This window comes from Cupressus sempervirens, chromosome 1 (assembly GCF_028749045.1).
Source record: "Cupressus sempervirens isolate cs-2001-9-10 chromosome 1, ASM2874904v1, whole genome shotgun sequence".
NCBI classification, from domain to species: domain Eukaryota; kingdom Viridiplantae; phylum Streptophyta; class Pinopsida; order Cupressales; family Cupressaceae; genus Cupressus; species Cupressus sempervirens.
Window position 1 is genome coordinate 48,453,813 of NC_143118.1, and position 17,368 is coordinate 48,471,180.

Below are 17,368 nucleotides of genomic sequence, written 5' to 3' on the forward strand. Positions count from 1 at the left end.
GGTCTAATAATTATTAGAGCCTCTAATAATGGGTGCTAACATTTTAGGAGCTCGCATAGCCACATTTCCAATCTTGGACTTGTTCTTATCTCTAGGTATGCCTTTTTTTATTGGTTAAGTGGAAAATTTTATTTGTTATAGACTCTAGAGCCTTATCTAAGCCTAGAAATGGTATCTTCTTAGTAATGCAAGTAACTCAAAATACTCACGAGGTTAATTAAAATTACCTAGCTATCTATATCATGTATCTCTTACATATACTTGACATGTGGTTCAACAAGCTTGAGGGAATAAAAAGGATACTTCTTTGGCTAGGAGTTAAAGATTCTTGAGAAGAGGTTATTTATTACTGATTAGGAGAAATTATACACTCCCAAAATCTTGGGGGATTATTTATGTTTGTAATTTTCATAACTTGAATTTGGTCATCCTTCTAAATTTAGTCTAAACATGTAATTAATTATTAATTTGAACACATTGGTCCATAATCCATTATTTAAAAAATATATAAAATAAGAATGATCTAAGGATATTAGATCTTATTTTATCAGGCCTAGATCAAATATTTGGAGTAGTTAAATTCTAAAAAATATACAGTTTTCCTATTTTGTCTAGTTTGATTATTAATTGTATAAGAAATATAAAGGGTCCATCTTATTCTATTTAAGTAATATGTTTTTATAATTTTCTAAGAAGTGCAATTCAAAACATTTCTATAGCTCTCTCATTTGGTATCATTTAGCATGTTTATTAAATCTAGTTGAGGATTGAAGAAACTTACAGTAAGGAATTGTGAATTATGGTCTAAGTTGGTGAATGATCAGGTATATCAAATACAACTCATGTACAAACTCCATTTTGACTATTATTTTTCTAGGGGCAACATAACACTGGTAACTTTACAATTAGATCATTTAGAGCCATGGGTATGATGGTGATGACTAAGTTAGGTAGATACAAAAGAATTAAAATGGATAGACAATGTTGTGAACCCTGCATGAACTTCTTCTATTTAATATCTTCCTTCTCTTTGTTAACATATTTAATAGAAGTAGATCTAGGTACCTCTCTTTGTTTTCGAGCTACTAGTGTGGATGTATATATATAATTGGTCTTAAGAAAGTGTAAATATATGTAGGAGTTTGAAATTAGGGTTAGCGTTAGAAATTAGGGAACTAGAGTTTTCAAGTTAGGGTTAGAAATTAGAGTTAAAGAGTTTGAGTTAGGGTTAGGGTTATGGTTAGTGTTATCTTTTAGCCTGGTTATAGTTAGTTTTAGGGTTATGTGCAGACATTGTTTATGTTTTCTTATGATTGTTAATGTTGTTATGTATTTATGTATATAATCTTTATGTTAATTATATGATGTACATTCTTTATGTTTATATATAATCAAGTTATGTTCTTATAATTAACTTTTATTAATTAAATGTTGTAACATGTATTCTAAATAGGTCATACTCTTTATGTGTTCTTATGTACACATGTATGTTATATTCTTACCTATGCATTAATCTACATTCTTATATATGTATAATTTAGGATCTCCCCTTAAGACATGTCATTGAATATTGTTAATTATATACTTAGATTAAGGCATTAAAAATAATAACATATACATAAACATGAATATTGAAAACATACATGCGTCTACATTTAACATGAATATATTTACATGTACATTTATGAAATAAAATATACATTAATCTACATTGTTGTCATTAAATATAGTTAATTACACTTAGATAAAGACATTAAGATCAATAACATATACATATAAAAATGTGAATATTGAAAACATACATGTCTACTTTTAACATGAAAAAATATACATACATCTATGTTCAAAATAAAAAATACATTTTAATCTACATTCTTATGTATAATTTAGGATTTGGGCCCTTAAGACATGTCATTTAATTAAACTTAGATTAAGGCATTAAGATGAATTTAACATATACATAAACATGAATATTGAAAACATACATACATGTCTACATTTAACATGAACATATATACATATATCTATGAAATAAAATATGTACATTTTAATCTGCATTCTTATGTATAATTTAGGATCTCCCCTTAAGATGTATGTCATTAAATATAGTTAATTACACAGTTTAGATTAAGATGAATTTAAGGCATTAAGATGAATAACATGTATACAGAAATATGAATAAAACATATACATAAACATAAAAGATTAACACATTAAAAGACCAATAACATGTACATAAACATTAATAAATTTATATGAATATTGAAAATATGTTTCTAATATTTTCCAATGTTTTTTCTAATATTTTCTCACTATTTTCTAATATTTTCCAAACTAATATTTTTAAATATATTTTCTAATGTTTTTCTAATATTAAAAAATGTAATGTTTTTTTTCTAATGTTTTTCTAATAATTAACTAGTATTTTTCTAAAAAAAATTTCTAATGTTTTTATAAATAAAACTAATATTTTTCTAAAAATTTATTTCTAATTAAACTAATATTTTTCTAGTGTTTTCTAATTTTCAAGACTAACGTTTTTAAAAATATTTTCTAATGTTTTTTCTAATATTTTTCCTAATATTTTCTAATGTTTAAATCCTAATATTTTCTCATAGTTTTCTAATATTTTCTAAACAATTTTTTTTTAAATAAATATATTTTCTAATGTTTTTCTAATATTCAAATGTAATATTTTTTCTAATGTTTTTCTAATGTTTTTTCTAATGTTTTTCTAATGTTGTATTATTATAAAATTTCTAATGTTTTTCTAATGTTTTTTCTAAATTTGTTATTATTATAAAATTTCTAATGTTTTTCTAATATTTTTCTAATGTTTTTCTAAATTTTATATTATTATAAAATTTCTAATGTTTTTCTAATATTTTTCGTAATGTTTTTCTAATGTTTTCTAAATTTGTTTTCTAATGTTTTTTATAATGTTTTTATAATTTTTTTTCTAATGTTTTCTAAATTTGTTTTCTAATTTTTTTATAATGTTTTTTCTATTGTTTTTTAAATTAATATAATTAAGTTTAGCATAAATAAACAATAAAAATATTAAATTAACATTAAAATATGCTTTGAAAACATTAAAAACATAAAAAAAATTAAAATATGCTTTGAAAACACTAAAAACATTAAAATAATAATATATAAACATACTTGAATAGTGCGAGGATGAGAATCTGAAGGAAAACGATGGGGGGGCTCTCACCAATATCGCACGTTCGCTTTAGCCACTGTTCAACGTCGTAAAAATGAACAATGATGGGGTAAAAATGATGTTTTTAATGCCAGAATTTGGCTTTAATATGTTCGCATGAACATTCCTTAAATTTGTTAAGATTGTTTGCTACAGACATTTTTTAAAATATGTTTGCTGTGAACATATTTTAAGTGTTCGTGTGAACGTACGTAAAATTTGACTTTTATTTTTTGCAATTTATTTTCCCTTCCTTTGTCCCACTAAAGTGGAACCCATTATTGTGGGTTCACCCTAATACATCATACTAAATTATGCATATTTTATTACACCCATTCAGTGCAATAATGAACATTGCAAATGTGTAATGTAAAATAACGTCAAAACATAAAAGTTTCCATCAATTAAAAAGTTTGTAGCTTAGGATATATTTAATATTTCAAATTGAATACCATTTGTGTAATGAAATTTTGTCGGGTGAATGATGGTTTAAAAAAATTACTAAATTGTTGAACATGGAGAGTTGTTTTTGTATTTGAAAAATTCATATCTTGTGAAAACTGATATCTTGATATGAGATTTCATCATCAAGATGTACTAATATTCATACTAATACTAAAACCTAGACTTGATCATTTTGCTATGTTTAAATATATAGTAGTTAACCTAACAAGTATCATTGGGTCAACATACCGAAACAGTGTTATAAATTGGACGTAGTGGTTGAGTATTCGATATCTACTATCACATCTACAAATTTTGTTTTCATTGTAAGGTTGTGTAGGGTCATCCCCTCAATAAGGCTCACATTCCTACTCAAGATTCTATCATTCATTCACTTGTATAATCACATGTCATGGATTTGTTCTATTCAGTTGTTATTTGCAAAGTGTTGTTGCAATCGCATACAGGCTTTTTGTTTCAATCTTTTAGAATTTGTAGCGTCTAGACCTCCTATCAAGCATTGTTGCAACTTGTGACTCATTAGTCTGTATGTACTCTTATAAACATGTTTTTGGGATTTCTTTCATTGGAATGTGATTGTAATTGTGCTAATCTGTTGTAGTCAACTTGTCTTTGATGTCTTGAAATGTAAACGAGGGTGCTAAGAGTAGTGGCAATGTTGTATAAATGTTTGGACATTAGGAAAATTTTGCAAGATGTCCATAATGGCCTCTTGTAGGCTATACACCCATAGATATGAGCAGGGAGAAAGTTATAAGAGGAGAAATGGGCTCTTCGAGATTTTTCACCCACATTGGGTTTCTCAAAGTCATTTTATGGGTTACTAGTACTTGTCATCATATGTTTGCTCTTTAATTCACTAGATTGAATATTCCTTTTAAAAAATGAATGCTTAAACAAATCATAAATTGGAGCTTTAAGGAGTAAGGAGTCTTCTCCAGCATATTCTACTTCAAATAACAAGTATGACAGTCAAGAGTTGATTGGAATAGTATCTATCCATGTTTGTGATACAAAGTGTGGAACATTCAATCTGTTTATGGATCATTAGGTCATGGAGGTTATAAATAAACAAAGGGTGGAAAAGCTGATTGATTTTGGTAGAACTCATAACTTCATTAAGACCAAGTTAGCAACAAATCTGGATTGAATTGTGTATCAAGTATACTTATTGTCAATTGTCAAAGAATGTGTGGTGCATTAAAACACAAATGGAAGATTATATATTAAATAGCCCATATTTCCATTGAAATGGACAAGATAGATATGGTCATAAGGATCCAAGATTGTTCCTTCAATCATAATAAAGATGAACTTCCATAAGTTATTCATGCAATTTCATCCAAAAGGTAAAATATTGAACTCAAGAGCTTTAAGCAAAGTTACCACAAATTGTTAATTTCCATCCATGCAAAAATTGCTCAAAAAAGGATCTTTGATATTTGTGGCACAATTATTTCAGTCCTTGGTGTTTAAAAACTTGTAACTTGATAAATCTCAGCAGACCCAATTTTGACATAGACTTGGTGACACACATAATTCAGAAAATTAAAAAAAGCCAAATATAAATATAGAGAACTCCACACATAGCAAGAAAAGTTTTCACAAAAATGTCCATGCACCAAGACACAATATCCTAACGCCAAAGCTTTAGCAAAGGTCCTCACACAACTAGTCAATTCAGTAATGAAGAACCACACAATAAAAGATATTAAGAACATCAATATTGCATGTAACAATAGATAACATGCTGATTCAGGGTCAAATATGTGGTATGGAGCAGGGTATGTAAGGGACTATTAAAAAAAGAGGTGAAGCACTGGTACTTTATAAGTTAAAAATACTTATTCTACTTGTGTGTCCCTACAAGAATCTACCATTGCTTACATCTATTCTTCTATGAACTTTAGCTTCTCCCTCTGCCTCAATGCCATCCAACTTTAGTAGTTGGACCATTAGCATCTATGTGACAATGCCTTATGAGAGCAATGCTAAGATCCTTGAATGATAATGAATTGTAAAAGATTCATTTAATGCCTCCTCACTTAGAAATAATTTTACCAATTTATTGGAGCAGCAATAGTTGACTGAATCTTTGAAGCATATACAATTTTACCAATATTTAGTCAACTTTTCACTAGAGATAATGGCAGTAGCTTGGGGAATCTAGAGGTGAGCCTAGAACTTGGGATAGTGAAGATCATAGAGATGCATACAAAGAAGAGGATTTCAATTAGAGGATAAAAACAAATATTAGGATATTGACAATAGTTTCAAATATATTGGCTGCTCCAATATATTAAAATAATTTTATAGGATGCTGGCAATAGTTTCAAATATATCAGCCGTTTCAAAGATTCAGTTGTTGATGGTGTTAAGATATGTTACAGATGGGCATAAATAGTCAAAAGGAAACCAGATTGTGGAGTTAAAAAATGCCTAGGAAGCTATAGTTTAAATACCCGTTTAACTTATTTTTGATTCATTGCTTGTTTAATTATTTTTGACTGGAAGCCTCTAGCAATTGGACTGAATTGTGATATTTGACTGAATGAAGGCTGAATCAAATGAATTTCATGTGTTTTAGCCTATAATGAATGTTATTGATAACTTTTAATAGAACCTTAAGCCTATAATGGAAGTTATTGCTAAATTTTAATGTAGACTTGTGTATACTATAAATTTACTTCAAACTTTGAATTGAAAAGCTCACAAATTACCAGCAATTTAGGTGTAGTATGGAGTCTGCATCTTTTAGGCTTTCACTAGACTTTCAATTTAAACTAATACATGTCAAATAACCTAATGAAAACAACTTGTATACATTTAAAATTTAGACTGTATGGTGTTCTTGAATCTAGATGCTAAAATAAATGCTATGTTCCTAAAGTATCAAATCCTCTTACTAAAGATTAACTTATGCCTTATAAGAGCAATACTAAGATGAGAAATATAATTATGAATTGCTAATATGAGAAATATTATTATAAAATTTAACCATATAATTGTAATGTATATATTTTATGTCTAGCAGTAGCACAATGAATTAATTCGCCCACAAAATTTATGTTTAATTTTAAAATTATTATTATTCGCTAATGTATATATTTTCTATCTAATATAATGAAATGATTCGCCCAAAAAATTAATATTTTACTATGATAATTATTTTTTGTTAGCCAATGTATATATTTTTTATGGTTTTAAAATAACACGATTTGCCCAGATTTTACACATTGTTCAAGAGACCATGAATGATTCACCAATGGAGATTATTATTTTCTCTTTGTAAACTAATTTTTTTCACCACAAAAATTAAATTTTTTTGTCAGGTGTTTTACACCTTTTGCCAAATTTTTACACCTTTTCTAAAGGGGGGGTTTCTTAAACTATACCCTAATCTCATGGTAAGAAATTAGAAGTAACTATCTTGAAAAATGATTTTTTTAATATAGATTGTTGTAGCTCCAATTTGAAAAAAAGAATATTTATTTAATAATGGCCTAGTTTTCAAAGGCAAATCCCTTAACGTCCTTGATTGACATCCTTTCTTTAACCCAAAAAACCTAGACTCCTTCTTAATAAATCATGTTATTAGTTTGCCTAATCTCCTTATTGAACTACTAAAAAAAGAGAATCTTAAACTAATAGGCAATAAGTTAGGAAAATATATAGGTTGTGTAGAAACTGAATTGAGGCTCTCTTGCTTGATTATCATAGTCAATATGAATTCCAACATATGTAAACCTAAGCTTTTAAATATTTGCATTAAGGGAAGGTCACTCATGATAGAAACAAGATCCTCAAAAGGATATTTCATAGAGGACCCAACAACAATTTCTCTCATCCCAAATTGAAGCCCTTCTTTTCTTTGTCCTTTGTCAAATACACAAATAAACCTTAATAAGGAAAAAGGAGGTTTTGACATTGCGAAATTTCTTGTAGGGGATAATTTGGAAGAGGAAGAAAGAAGAGAATTCACACCCTCACTCCCCTTGGTTATAGTGAGAAATTTTATATCTACAAATTAGAAAGGGGGGGCTTTAGGAATCATCATGAATGACCTTGTTTTAGCCCAACTAGAGTTAGAGATAGATGTAGACAAAATAAGGGGTGAGGAAAGTTCCAAGAAAGACCATAGTGAAAATGCAGGGGTAGAAACTATAGTGGTAGGGGGTAGGGACTCCAAAAGGGATAAACCTCAGAAAGAAATAGAAAAAGCACTTAATGAAGAAGAAAAAGGTTTAAGAATTGAAACATGTCAAAAAAGAGAGGAAAAGGATTTTGGAGGAGAGGATCATCTAGATAATAACATAGATAAACAAGATGAATCATTATGTCTATCAAGCCCTTCAAATAAAGAACCTGATAGGAAAGCTAGAGTGAAGGAAGATGTTAGGATCATTTCTATGCATTTATGCAAGTTTGTAATTAATGATCTAATGAATCAATTTGTGGATGAATTTTTTGATGAGGAAGGACTATTGAGACATAAGAAATTATTGATTAAATATTTGAAAGATAAAGACCTTTTGGAAAAGGGTTGAGTAGCAGTAGAACACTTGATAATAGAACTAGAAGAATTAGAACATGATGATCAAGAGAAGTTGGAGATTGTCATGACTTAGCTAAGTAAAAAAAGCTCTTGATTAGGAAAAAATAAAAAAGAAGCAGGGAAGAAAATCCCTCTAGGAACTAAGAATGAGAGATGGATGTGCTCATGATCAATCAAAATTAACTAACATCCTTAATGCAAGGAAATAGAAGATCCTTCCCAAGACACAATGATTGTCTTAACATAGAATGTTAGAGGTTTGAATGCCCCTAACAAGCAAAGGGTTTTTAAACACTGCAAATAAAAGAAGAACTCATTTTATTACAAGAAACAAAGCTAGCTAGGAATGATCTAGAGGATTTAAAAAAAGCTAGGATATAGGGAGACATGGGGATCTCCCTTTAGGGAAGCCTTAGGAGGTTTAGCTTTCATATGGGACCCAAGGTTTTTGAATCTTACATCTTTAGAATATTATGAAAATTGGAGCTGTAGCTTAGTAAGAAACTCCCAAATGAAGTTGAGCTTCATGGTTTTTATTGTGTATGGTCCTATTCAAAATATGGAGAAAATAAGAGTTTGGAAAGAGATTGAAGAAAAAATAAGTTCTTATAAAGGAGAGATTTCAATCATAGTAGGGGATTTCAATACTATAACCAAGGCTTCAAAAAAATGAGGTAGAACTCAAAAAATCCTTAAAGTAGTAGTAGATTTTAATGAACAGATTAAAAGAAATGGTCTAATAGATATTGCCACTTCTAGAGATAGCTACACCTAGAATAATAGGAGAAAAGGATTCAACTTTATTATAGAGAAATGGACAGATTTCTTTTAAATTGGAATATGACAAAACTACCCTTTACTTTGGAATTAGAAGTGAAACCCATCTCAAGATCGGATCACTACCCAGTTGAATTATGCATCATAAAGGATAAAAGATAAGATAATTGTCCTTTCAAATTTGAACAAATATGGTTTAAGGATGAGGGATTTCTAAAGATGATAGAAAAATGATGGAACAAAATTGAGTAATCTGGGTCTAAACTTTACCAACTAGTTAACCAACTAAAAATTATAAAGTGAAGGCCGAAGATATGGAATTTTGAATACTTTAGGAATATTTTTCAAAATAAGGATGAATTGAAAGTAGAACTAGAGAATATAAATAAGAATGTTATAGAGAAAGGGATAAATTTAGCCTTGCATGAAAGAGAAAAGAGCCTAATTAAGAAGTATGAAGATATCTTAACCAAAGAGGAATTGTTTTGGAGACAAAAATCAAGAGAAACATGGCTAGATGCAGAGGATAGAAACATAAGATTCTTTCACAACAGTACAAAAGAATGTAGAATAGCTAAAAGAATCACTTCCATTCAAAATAATGACGGGGACAAATTAGAGGACTCAGACGATATTGCAAAAGAGGTAGTAAAATACTTTGAATAAATCTTCAATAATAATGGTAACCAAAACCTATGGGCACAAGAAAGGATCATTAAGAACATCCCAAAGCTTATATCCAAAGAACAACATAAAATTTGGGAAAACTCCTCAGGGAGGTGAATGATACTTTTATCACCCTTATCCCCAAAAAGGAGAAATAATATACCTTTAATGATTATCATCCCATACACCTTTTTAATACTCTCTATAGATTATTTACTAAGACTATCATGATGAGAATCCATAATCTTCTCCCAAACTTGATTTGCGAGGAACAAATAGGGTTTGTTCAGGGAAGATCTATCTTCGATGGAGTAATTATTACCCAAGAAGCCATACATATTGTTCAAAACAAGAAAGAGCCCAGTATGTTAATTAAGCTAGATATTGAGAAGACATATGATAGAGTGGATTGAGGATTTTTTAGGAAATGCCTCAAAGCCTTTGTGTTCACAAAAGAATGGGCAAATTTGATCTTTGAATGCATTCTCCTAAGTTATCTATATTGGCAAATGGATCACCCAAAGGCTTTTTTGGAATAAGGGACTTAGATAGGGGGATCAAATATCCCCTTTTCTTTTCATCTTAATGACAAAAGTGTTAGGAAGATCAATAAACAATGTCTAGTATGAGAAGACTACTAAAGAAATAAGGATCAATAGTGACCTAAACCCGACAACCCACCAACAGTTTGTTGATGACACTATTCTTTATGGACAAAGTACCATTTCAGAGGAAACATCATATAAAATAATATCAAGACAATATACCAATGCATCAGGTAAGAGATTAATCTCGAGAAGTAAAAGATCTTATTCTTTAATACCCATCATAATCTGGAGTAGTAGATTTGCTAAAATTTAAATTTCAAAAGAGGAGGTTTACCTTGTAAAGACTCGGGTCTCCCTTTAGACAAAGGCACATTCAAAAGAACTATGGGATCAAATAACAGAAAAGATCAAAAGAAAAATGGACTCCTAGAAAGGAAAACGGCTCTCTTCTGTGGGTAGAGCAATGATGATACAATTTGTCGTTTCAACACAACCTATTTATCAGTTATCTTATATTGATGTCTCGAGGAAAAATAGGGAAGAAATCAATAGACTCCTTAAAACTATCTTTTGGTAGGGAATAGGGAAAAATAAATGTTTTTTACTGTTAGCTTGGGACAAGGTACACATACTAAAAGGCTAGGGAGGTGTAGGAATTAGGGACATCAATATCCAAGGTAAAGCTTTATGAGCTAAACTTGTGTTGAGAATGTATAGGAATCCACACCTCAAATGGGCAAAGATCCTAATAAAGAAATATCTTAGCAATACTAATCTGATCAACATATTCGGGGAGAAATCTCCACCTAGAGGATCAAGAATTTAGAACATCATGATGAATTGTAGATCCTCCATCTAGGATAGCCTATCATGGAACTTGGGGATGGGGAAAGAAGCTCTCTTCTAGGAAGACTCTAAGGGAGGATATGGTGCTTTGGGAAAGGATGGTAAACTAGCCCAATTAAGGTGTACACTTAAAGCTACTTGGGGAAAAAGAGTTATAGATTACGTGTCCTTTGAGGATGGAGGAAAAGGTTGAAAATGGAAGGATTTTAAGGACATGAACCCCCCACTTAAGGAAGTAGAAGATCTAAAAAGAATGTTATCAAACATGAAAGTAACTTTGAATTTATGCAAGAACATATTGATGCATGGAGGAAGCAAGAGCGAGGAATACAACTCGAAGGAGAATTATAAATTCCTTAGGTCTCTCCAAATGAGCACAAATGAGTCCCTCCCTAAAACATCATGTTGCAATAAATCTTGTTTTCCTCAGGAAGAATTTTTCACATGGTTGGTTTTAAATAGGAAGGTCCTTACCTTATAAAGATTCAAGAAAATGGGACTCCAAGGCCATACTAGATGTACTTTTTGCAAAAATGAGGAAGAATCCATATACCACTTTTTTTTTTTGCATTGCTCTTATTCGAGTCAATGTTGTAAATGGCTTTGTTCATAACTGGGGTGGATATCAACATTTCCAAGAACTATAACGTATATGCTTCTTATTTAACCCCTCCTTCGAAAGGATAGTATTTATAGCTCTTTATGGATATCTTCCCCTTCCATATTCCTATGGGAATTATGGAAGGAACACAATCGAAGAATTTTTTAGGATAAGAAGATGATTGTAGAACAACTTCTAATTAAAATTGAGACTTTTGTCATTGAACTCACCAATAGTCGAGTTTTGAATAGACAAAAGGATGAGGCTATAATGTCTCATTGGGATTAGAAAATGAGGGGTAAGAGGATAGGTCTAAAAATACCCCCTTTATTGGAACATGGGGTAACTTCAAAAAGGAAACAAGAGACGTGCCAATGGAAACCACCCAAGGAGGGTTGCTTTAAAGTCAATTTTGAAGGTGCTTCAAGAGGGAATCCGGGTAGAGCAGACATTGGTTGCATCCATAACTTAGAAGGCACATAGATAGCAAAGTTAACGAGATATATGGGAATTGAAACTAATAATTTGGCATAATTAACGACTTTAGTTGAAGGACTAGAACTATGTAAAACTCTTGGTTGCAAGAAAGTAGAGATTGAAGAATATTTAATAATTATAATAAATGTTTTAAGGAAAGGATCCCTCATTGATTGGAAATTGGACTCAATTTTATCTAGAGCCCTCTCTCTATATCAAACATTTGACAAGATCACAATCAATCATATATATCGGGAGGGCAACCAAAGAGCAAATGAATTAGCTAATATAGGTATAGAAGAAGATCATATAAGAAGACAACATTTCAATATAGGGACTCCATTAGCATTAGGGATAGTTTAAATGTTTTTAAATTTCAACCATAATTTACATCTCATTATCCTGGGGAAGATTCAAGGGCCTTCTTTAGCTTTTACCCAATACCTAAATCTAGTATCGCAATAAAATATGATTGGATAGATAAATTCTTTGGGAAGGATGATGATGGAGCTTGAAAAAATGAGTTTGAGTTGAATCTTCTAGTTTGGACTCAATGAGCGTTCATTATGTCAAGGAGTCTCCTTACCACCATTTTATGCCAATAGAGAAACATTTGTTTATAACTGTTGTATTTTTATGTAATTAAGCCTACAAAACACACTTTGGTGTAACAAATTGATATCGCATTGCTTTAGATATGTGTTCTCAGCTGAAGAAAGATTACTTTGCTCTATTAAATATATTTTCAAATGATTTAGATGCATATTTTAATTTTGTTTAAGGAAAGTTGTTATCACTTTACATTTTGTTTCTACGCTCTTTTTATATTAATGTTTCGTGACTTTTCAAAGTTTTATCCTTAACATATGTGCAAGATGTAGTACTTAGATTATATATAGATGTTAATCGAAGGCAAAAAAAGGGAAGACCGAGGAATGACCTAGAAGGAAGGCATTACGGTGTAACTTGGGACTAAACGGTGATTATATAGATGTACCTATGTTCTTCATAATGTATGAAGACTTAAAATGTTTATCTAACAAATTAATTAATTAAAAAACTATATTTTTGAAAATCTTATTATGTCACACTTATAATTTTTTATTTATTTTAAATATCATTTTATATTTTAAAAACAAAATAGAATTTTCATAATAACATCAAAACAAGATTTTATTTAACATAATGATATTTAATATTTTCAATTGATTGAAAACAATTTGCAAAATATAATAAGATTTTTAAGATTTTATTTATAATTATAATTAAAAAATAAAATTTTTTTTATTATAAGAGTTAGTGTCTAATCAAGATTCAGATTATAGTTCAATTATAATTACTATATTAAGAGGTAAGATTATATTTAAACTGCCCAAAAACTAGAAATATACAGTTCACGTTATTGTACTTATTTACTTAGATCTTAATAATTGTAGCTACTTATATCTACTTTATAAAAATAAAAATACAATTTAAATGGGTTTCATCGACTCAGCTCAACGCGCAGTGTAGCTGGCGCGGGCCAAGTGCCGGCTCTGTTATTGTTATCATTAAATAATAATATAAGGACTCATTCATTCTTCTCGACTTCCCAACATAGTAAAAAACAAATCAGATCCAATGACATGTAAGTTAATGTGAATTTAAAGATATTAAATAAATAAAAATGCGATTACTTCGAGCTTAAACATATAGTACGGCAATCAATGCCCCAAATTCAATCATTAGCGACTAAAACAGAAAATATTTACATATTTCAGCAGCAAACAAAGTGTGTGAAGTTTGAAAGTGATTCTGAATGAAGTGCGAGCATCTCTCAGTATATGTCGTCGCGCATTTGGGCTAACCTGCAGAGAAAAAGAAGCATTTGTGTAAATTACAAAAGGTCTTTGGAAGTGTAAAAATAATTAGATTAAAAAAATGAGAGCTAAGTTTGAGGGAAGAGACACTTGGAACGAGGGAGGCCGGCGATGGAAACCGGCTGAACAGAGAGACAATTTCAATGAAGGGAAGCTGGCATACAGCCATTCCAGACGGGCTTTGTTATGCGTTGTTAACCATGATGACAAAAACATCATCTGGGATTCTACACCCTAGGTGTTCGGCCGTCCGTGTCTATATTGTTACTTCCACAACATTCCTCGAGGTTGGAGATATGATGGGATCGAAGTTTAGTTTTCGTGTTTAGTACTTCATTTGCCCATGCCCATTTCAATCTTAGAATCGTCCCTCAATTCTGTGCAAGAATTGTCAAATTGAGGTCTCTCGCTGACATTCCGAGCTTAGTTGATTGTTTGCAGAAGTTGCTCAGACATTCTTGAAGTAGGATTCAAAGGTACTCTGACATTCTACAAGTGAACAGTTTCCATTGTACAGGACTGGAAACAAAAAAACATCTAAGGTACTCTGACATATTCTCCTATGTTGATTGTTTGTACATCGCTGAAGTTTCAAATTGAGGTCTCTAGCTGAAGGACCAGGGAATTTGTATCACTTTTACACAGTTTTTGAGGGCTTTTCGAGGAAAACGATTCATTTTCCGAGGGAAGAGGCAGAGATTCGAGAATGGATAGATTACTCACAGTTCAGCCCAAGGAGGTCGTAATCCGATTCGAACCGGGTCAGAGATGCTCGGGGTTCGTGGAGCTGAAGAACGTGATGTACACGATGCCGGTGGCCTACCGAGTGCAGCCGATGCAGCAGAAGAAATACACTGTTCGGCCGTCGTGCGGCATAATATCTCCTCTGGGGAAAGCGAGCGTGGAAATAACGATGCAGCCGCAGACGGATCTACCGGACTTCTTTCCGCACTCGGAGGACCAGTTCATCGTCCAGAGCGTGGTGGTTCCCGGCGGGAAAGAGACGGAGACGGTGTCGCTCGACTGGTTCTCCGCGCGTAAGAAGCAGGTGTTTGAAGACAGCGGGCTCAAGGTCATGTTCACAGGGGGTGCCATTCTCACCAAGCTTGTGGCGGACGGTTCTGTGGAGGAGATCAGGGAGGTGCTGGAGAAGGACGAGGGGACGGTGGATAGCTGCGACGAGCAGGGGAGAAGCTTGCTTCATATGGCTGTGGCGAGCCGAAGGCCGGATCTGGTGCAAGTCTTGATCGAATTCAAGGTCGACATGGAAGCGAGGAACAAGAAGGGCCAGACGGCTCTGCATGTTGCAGCGGCAAAGGGGGAGGGGCTAATTGCAGAGCTCCTGTTAGCCAACGGGGCTAAACCAGGGGCCAAGGATCCATCTAACTGGCAGGCTCTGCACCTCGCCGCTGCAGCCGGCCATGTCGAGGTGTTGCGCCAGGTGGTTCTCAAGGCCGCCGAGGAAGTGAATTCTGTTGTTAGCGACGGGCGAAGCGCACTGCACATGGCGGTAGAAGGCGGATACAGGGACTGCCTGAAGGTGCTACTGGTCGCCGGTGCAAACGTGGATGCCAGATCGGAGGACGGCGATACGCCTCTGCACAAAGCTGCAGCTCGAGGAGACGGATCCATGGTGAGATTGCTGATGCAGAAAGGGGCTACGAAAGACATCAGGAACAAGCACGGGAAGACCTCATATGACCTTGCGGTGGACACAGGGGACTCCGCTTTGCTCGATTTGCTGCGTCTCGGCGATGGCCTCCGTAGGGCTGCAAGGCGCGGGGATTTGCGAAGCCTGCAACGGTGCCTTGAGCAGGGAGCCGCCATTAATGGCAAAGATCAGAACGGTTGGACTGCGCTCCATCGCGCGGCCTTCAAGGGATGGATCGAAATCGTAAAGGCGCTGCTCGACAAGGGCGCGGATCTGGACAGCAGGGACGATGAGGGTTACAGCATCTTACACTGCGCGACGGAGTCCGGTCTCATGGAGCTCGTGGAGCTGCTATTGAAAAAGGGCGCAGATGTGAATGCCAGAAGCAAAAGAGGCGTCACACCGCTGCAGATCGCTACTTCGCTGCACTATTCCGGGATCGTCCGCTTGCTGGAGGGAGGCGGCGCCGCGAGAGAAAACGTCAGTATTATCACTACAAAGTCTGAAACCCTAAAGTCCGAAATCCTCCCTCGTTACGAAATGCCGCCATTACCTGCTAAGAAAGTCGCGCGCCGCGTCCAGGGGCTTAAGAAGCCGCCGGCTTTGTCTATACAGTATGGGAGAACGGCCGTCGCATGATTCGGATCCATTGCTAGGGTTAGGGTTTCATTTTTTCTCATCCTTCTTTCGCTTTGTCTATATTTTTACAGCATAGGAGTAGAAGGTGCACGAGATTAGGGTTCTCATTTGGATAATCCGTAGAATTCTTTTGAAGCATCAGATTTGAGGTGCTAACTGGAAAACCCTGACTAGGGATTGGGAAGGCAGAGCGAGTATTTGTCAAAATTTGCAGGAGCCTCTGCAACCTTCCCAAACGTCTGAGTCTTTTGAGTCTTCTTTCATGGCAATCTCTTTGTTGAAACGGTGTCAGATCTTGTACACTGTATATTATTTGTTTTGTAAGGAATCTAAATAAATCTTTGTAATTTTTTCTTCCCTTTGATGAATATCAGCATCTTGTTGAACAGGGTTTGCAACAAAATTGTAATGAGAACCGTTTATTAGATGATATGCGCAATCCATTGTCTGGAAATTCAAACGGAAAGTTGAAGGTCTCCTTGCGAATTTCATGAAAAATACCGGGGGCGTGACAGTTTACAGTAGACAAGATCTTCAGTTAGCAGTCCCATCGACCAGATCCATAGGCCCCATTGAATCATTTTTTGGACTGTTCTTGTCCTCCGCCAGGTGTTCAAATTGATCCTTCGATTTTGTCCTGTATATGTTAGCAGTTGATTTTGCAATATTCCAAAAGATATTTTTGCATGTAATGTCAGACAGGAAAAGCAGCTTGCTGACATATGCAATGAGCTGTTAGAAAGGCTTGTTTTTTTAATTGGAAAAAATTGTGTTTAATCAATTGAAAAAGTAAAATAAACAAAAATAATAGCAAAATGAACGAAATTAATTGTATAGGTAAAAATTTAAAAAAAAAAAAAAATTAAAAAAAAAATATATATATATATATATATATATATATAACAATCTTCTTTAATTTAATTATTTTTTAAAAATAAAAGTTAAAAATTTATTAATAAAAAACAATAATATTTTTGAGTGAATAAAATAAAATACATTTATATAAATGTAATGATAGGAATTTTTTTTTTAATAATATTTTCATAAGATTACTTTTTATATTAAGAATTAAATAAATA

At 32.9% G+C, this 17,368-nt stretch overlaps 1 protein-coding gene across 1 annotated transcript; it reads left to right on the forward strand.

The window, feature by feature from the left end:
• Positions 1–13,784: 13,784 nt before the first annotated feature.
• LOC149576110 (uncharacterized) lies at positions 13,785–16,636 on the forward strand. Its single transcript, XM_089816336.1, has 2 exons — positions 13,785–14,541; positions 14,645–16,636. Exon 2 carries the CDS (start codon positions 14,706–14,708, stop codon positions 16,287–16,289), a length of 1,584 nt encoding a protein of 527 aa, XP_089672462.1. The 5' UTR covers positions 13,785–14,541; positions 14,645–14,705; the 3' UTR covers positions 16,290–16,636.
• The last annotated feature ends 732 nt before the right edge of the window (positions 16,637–17,368 follow it).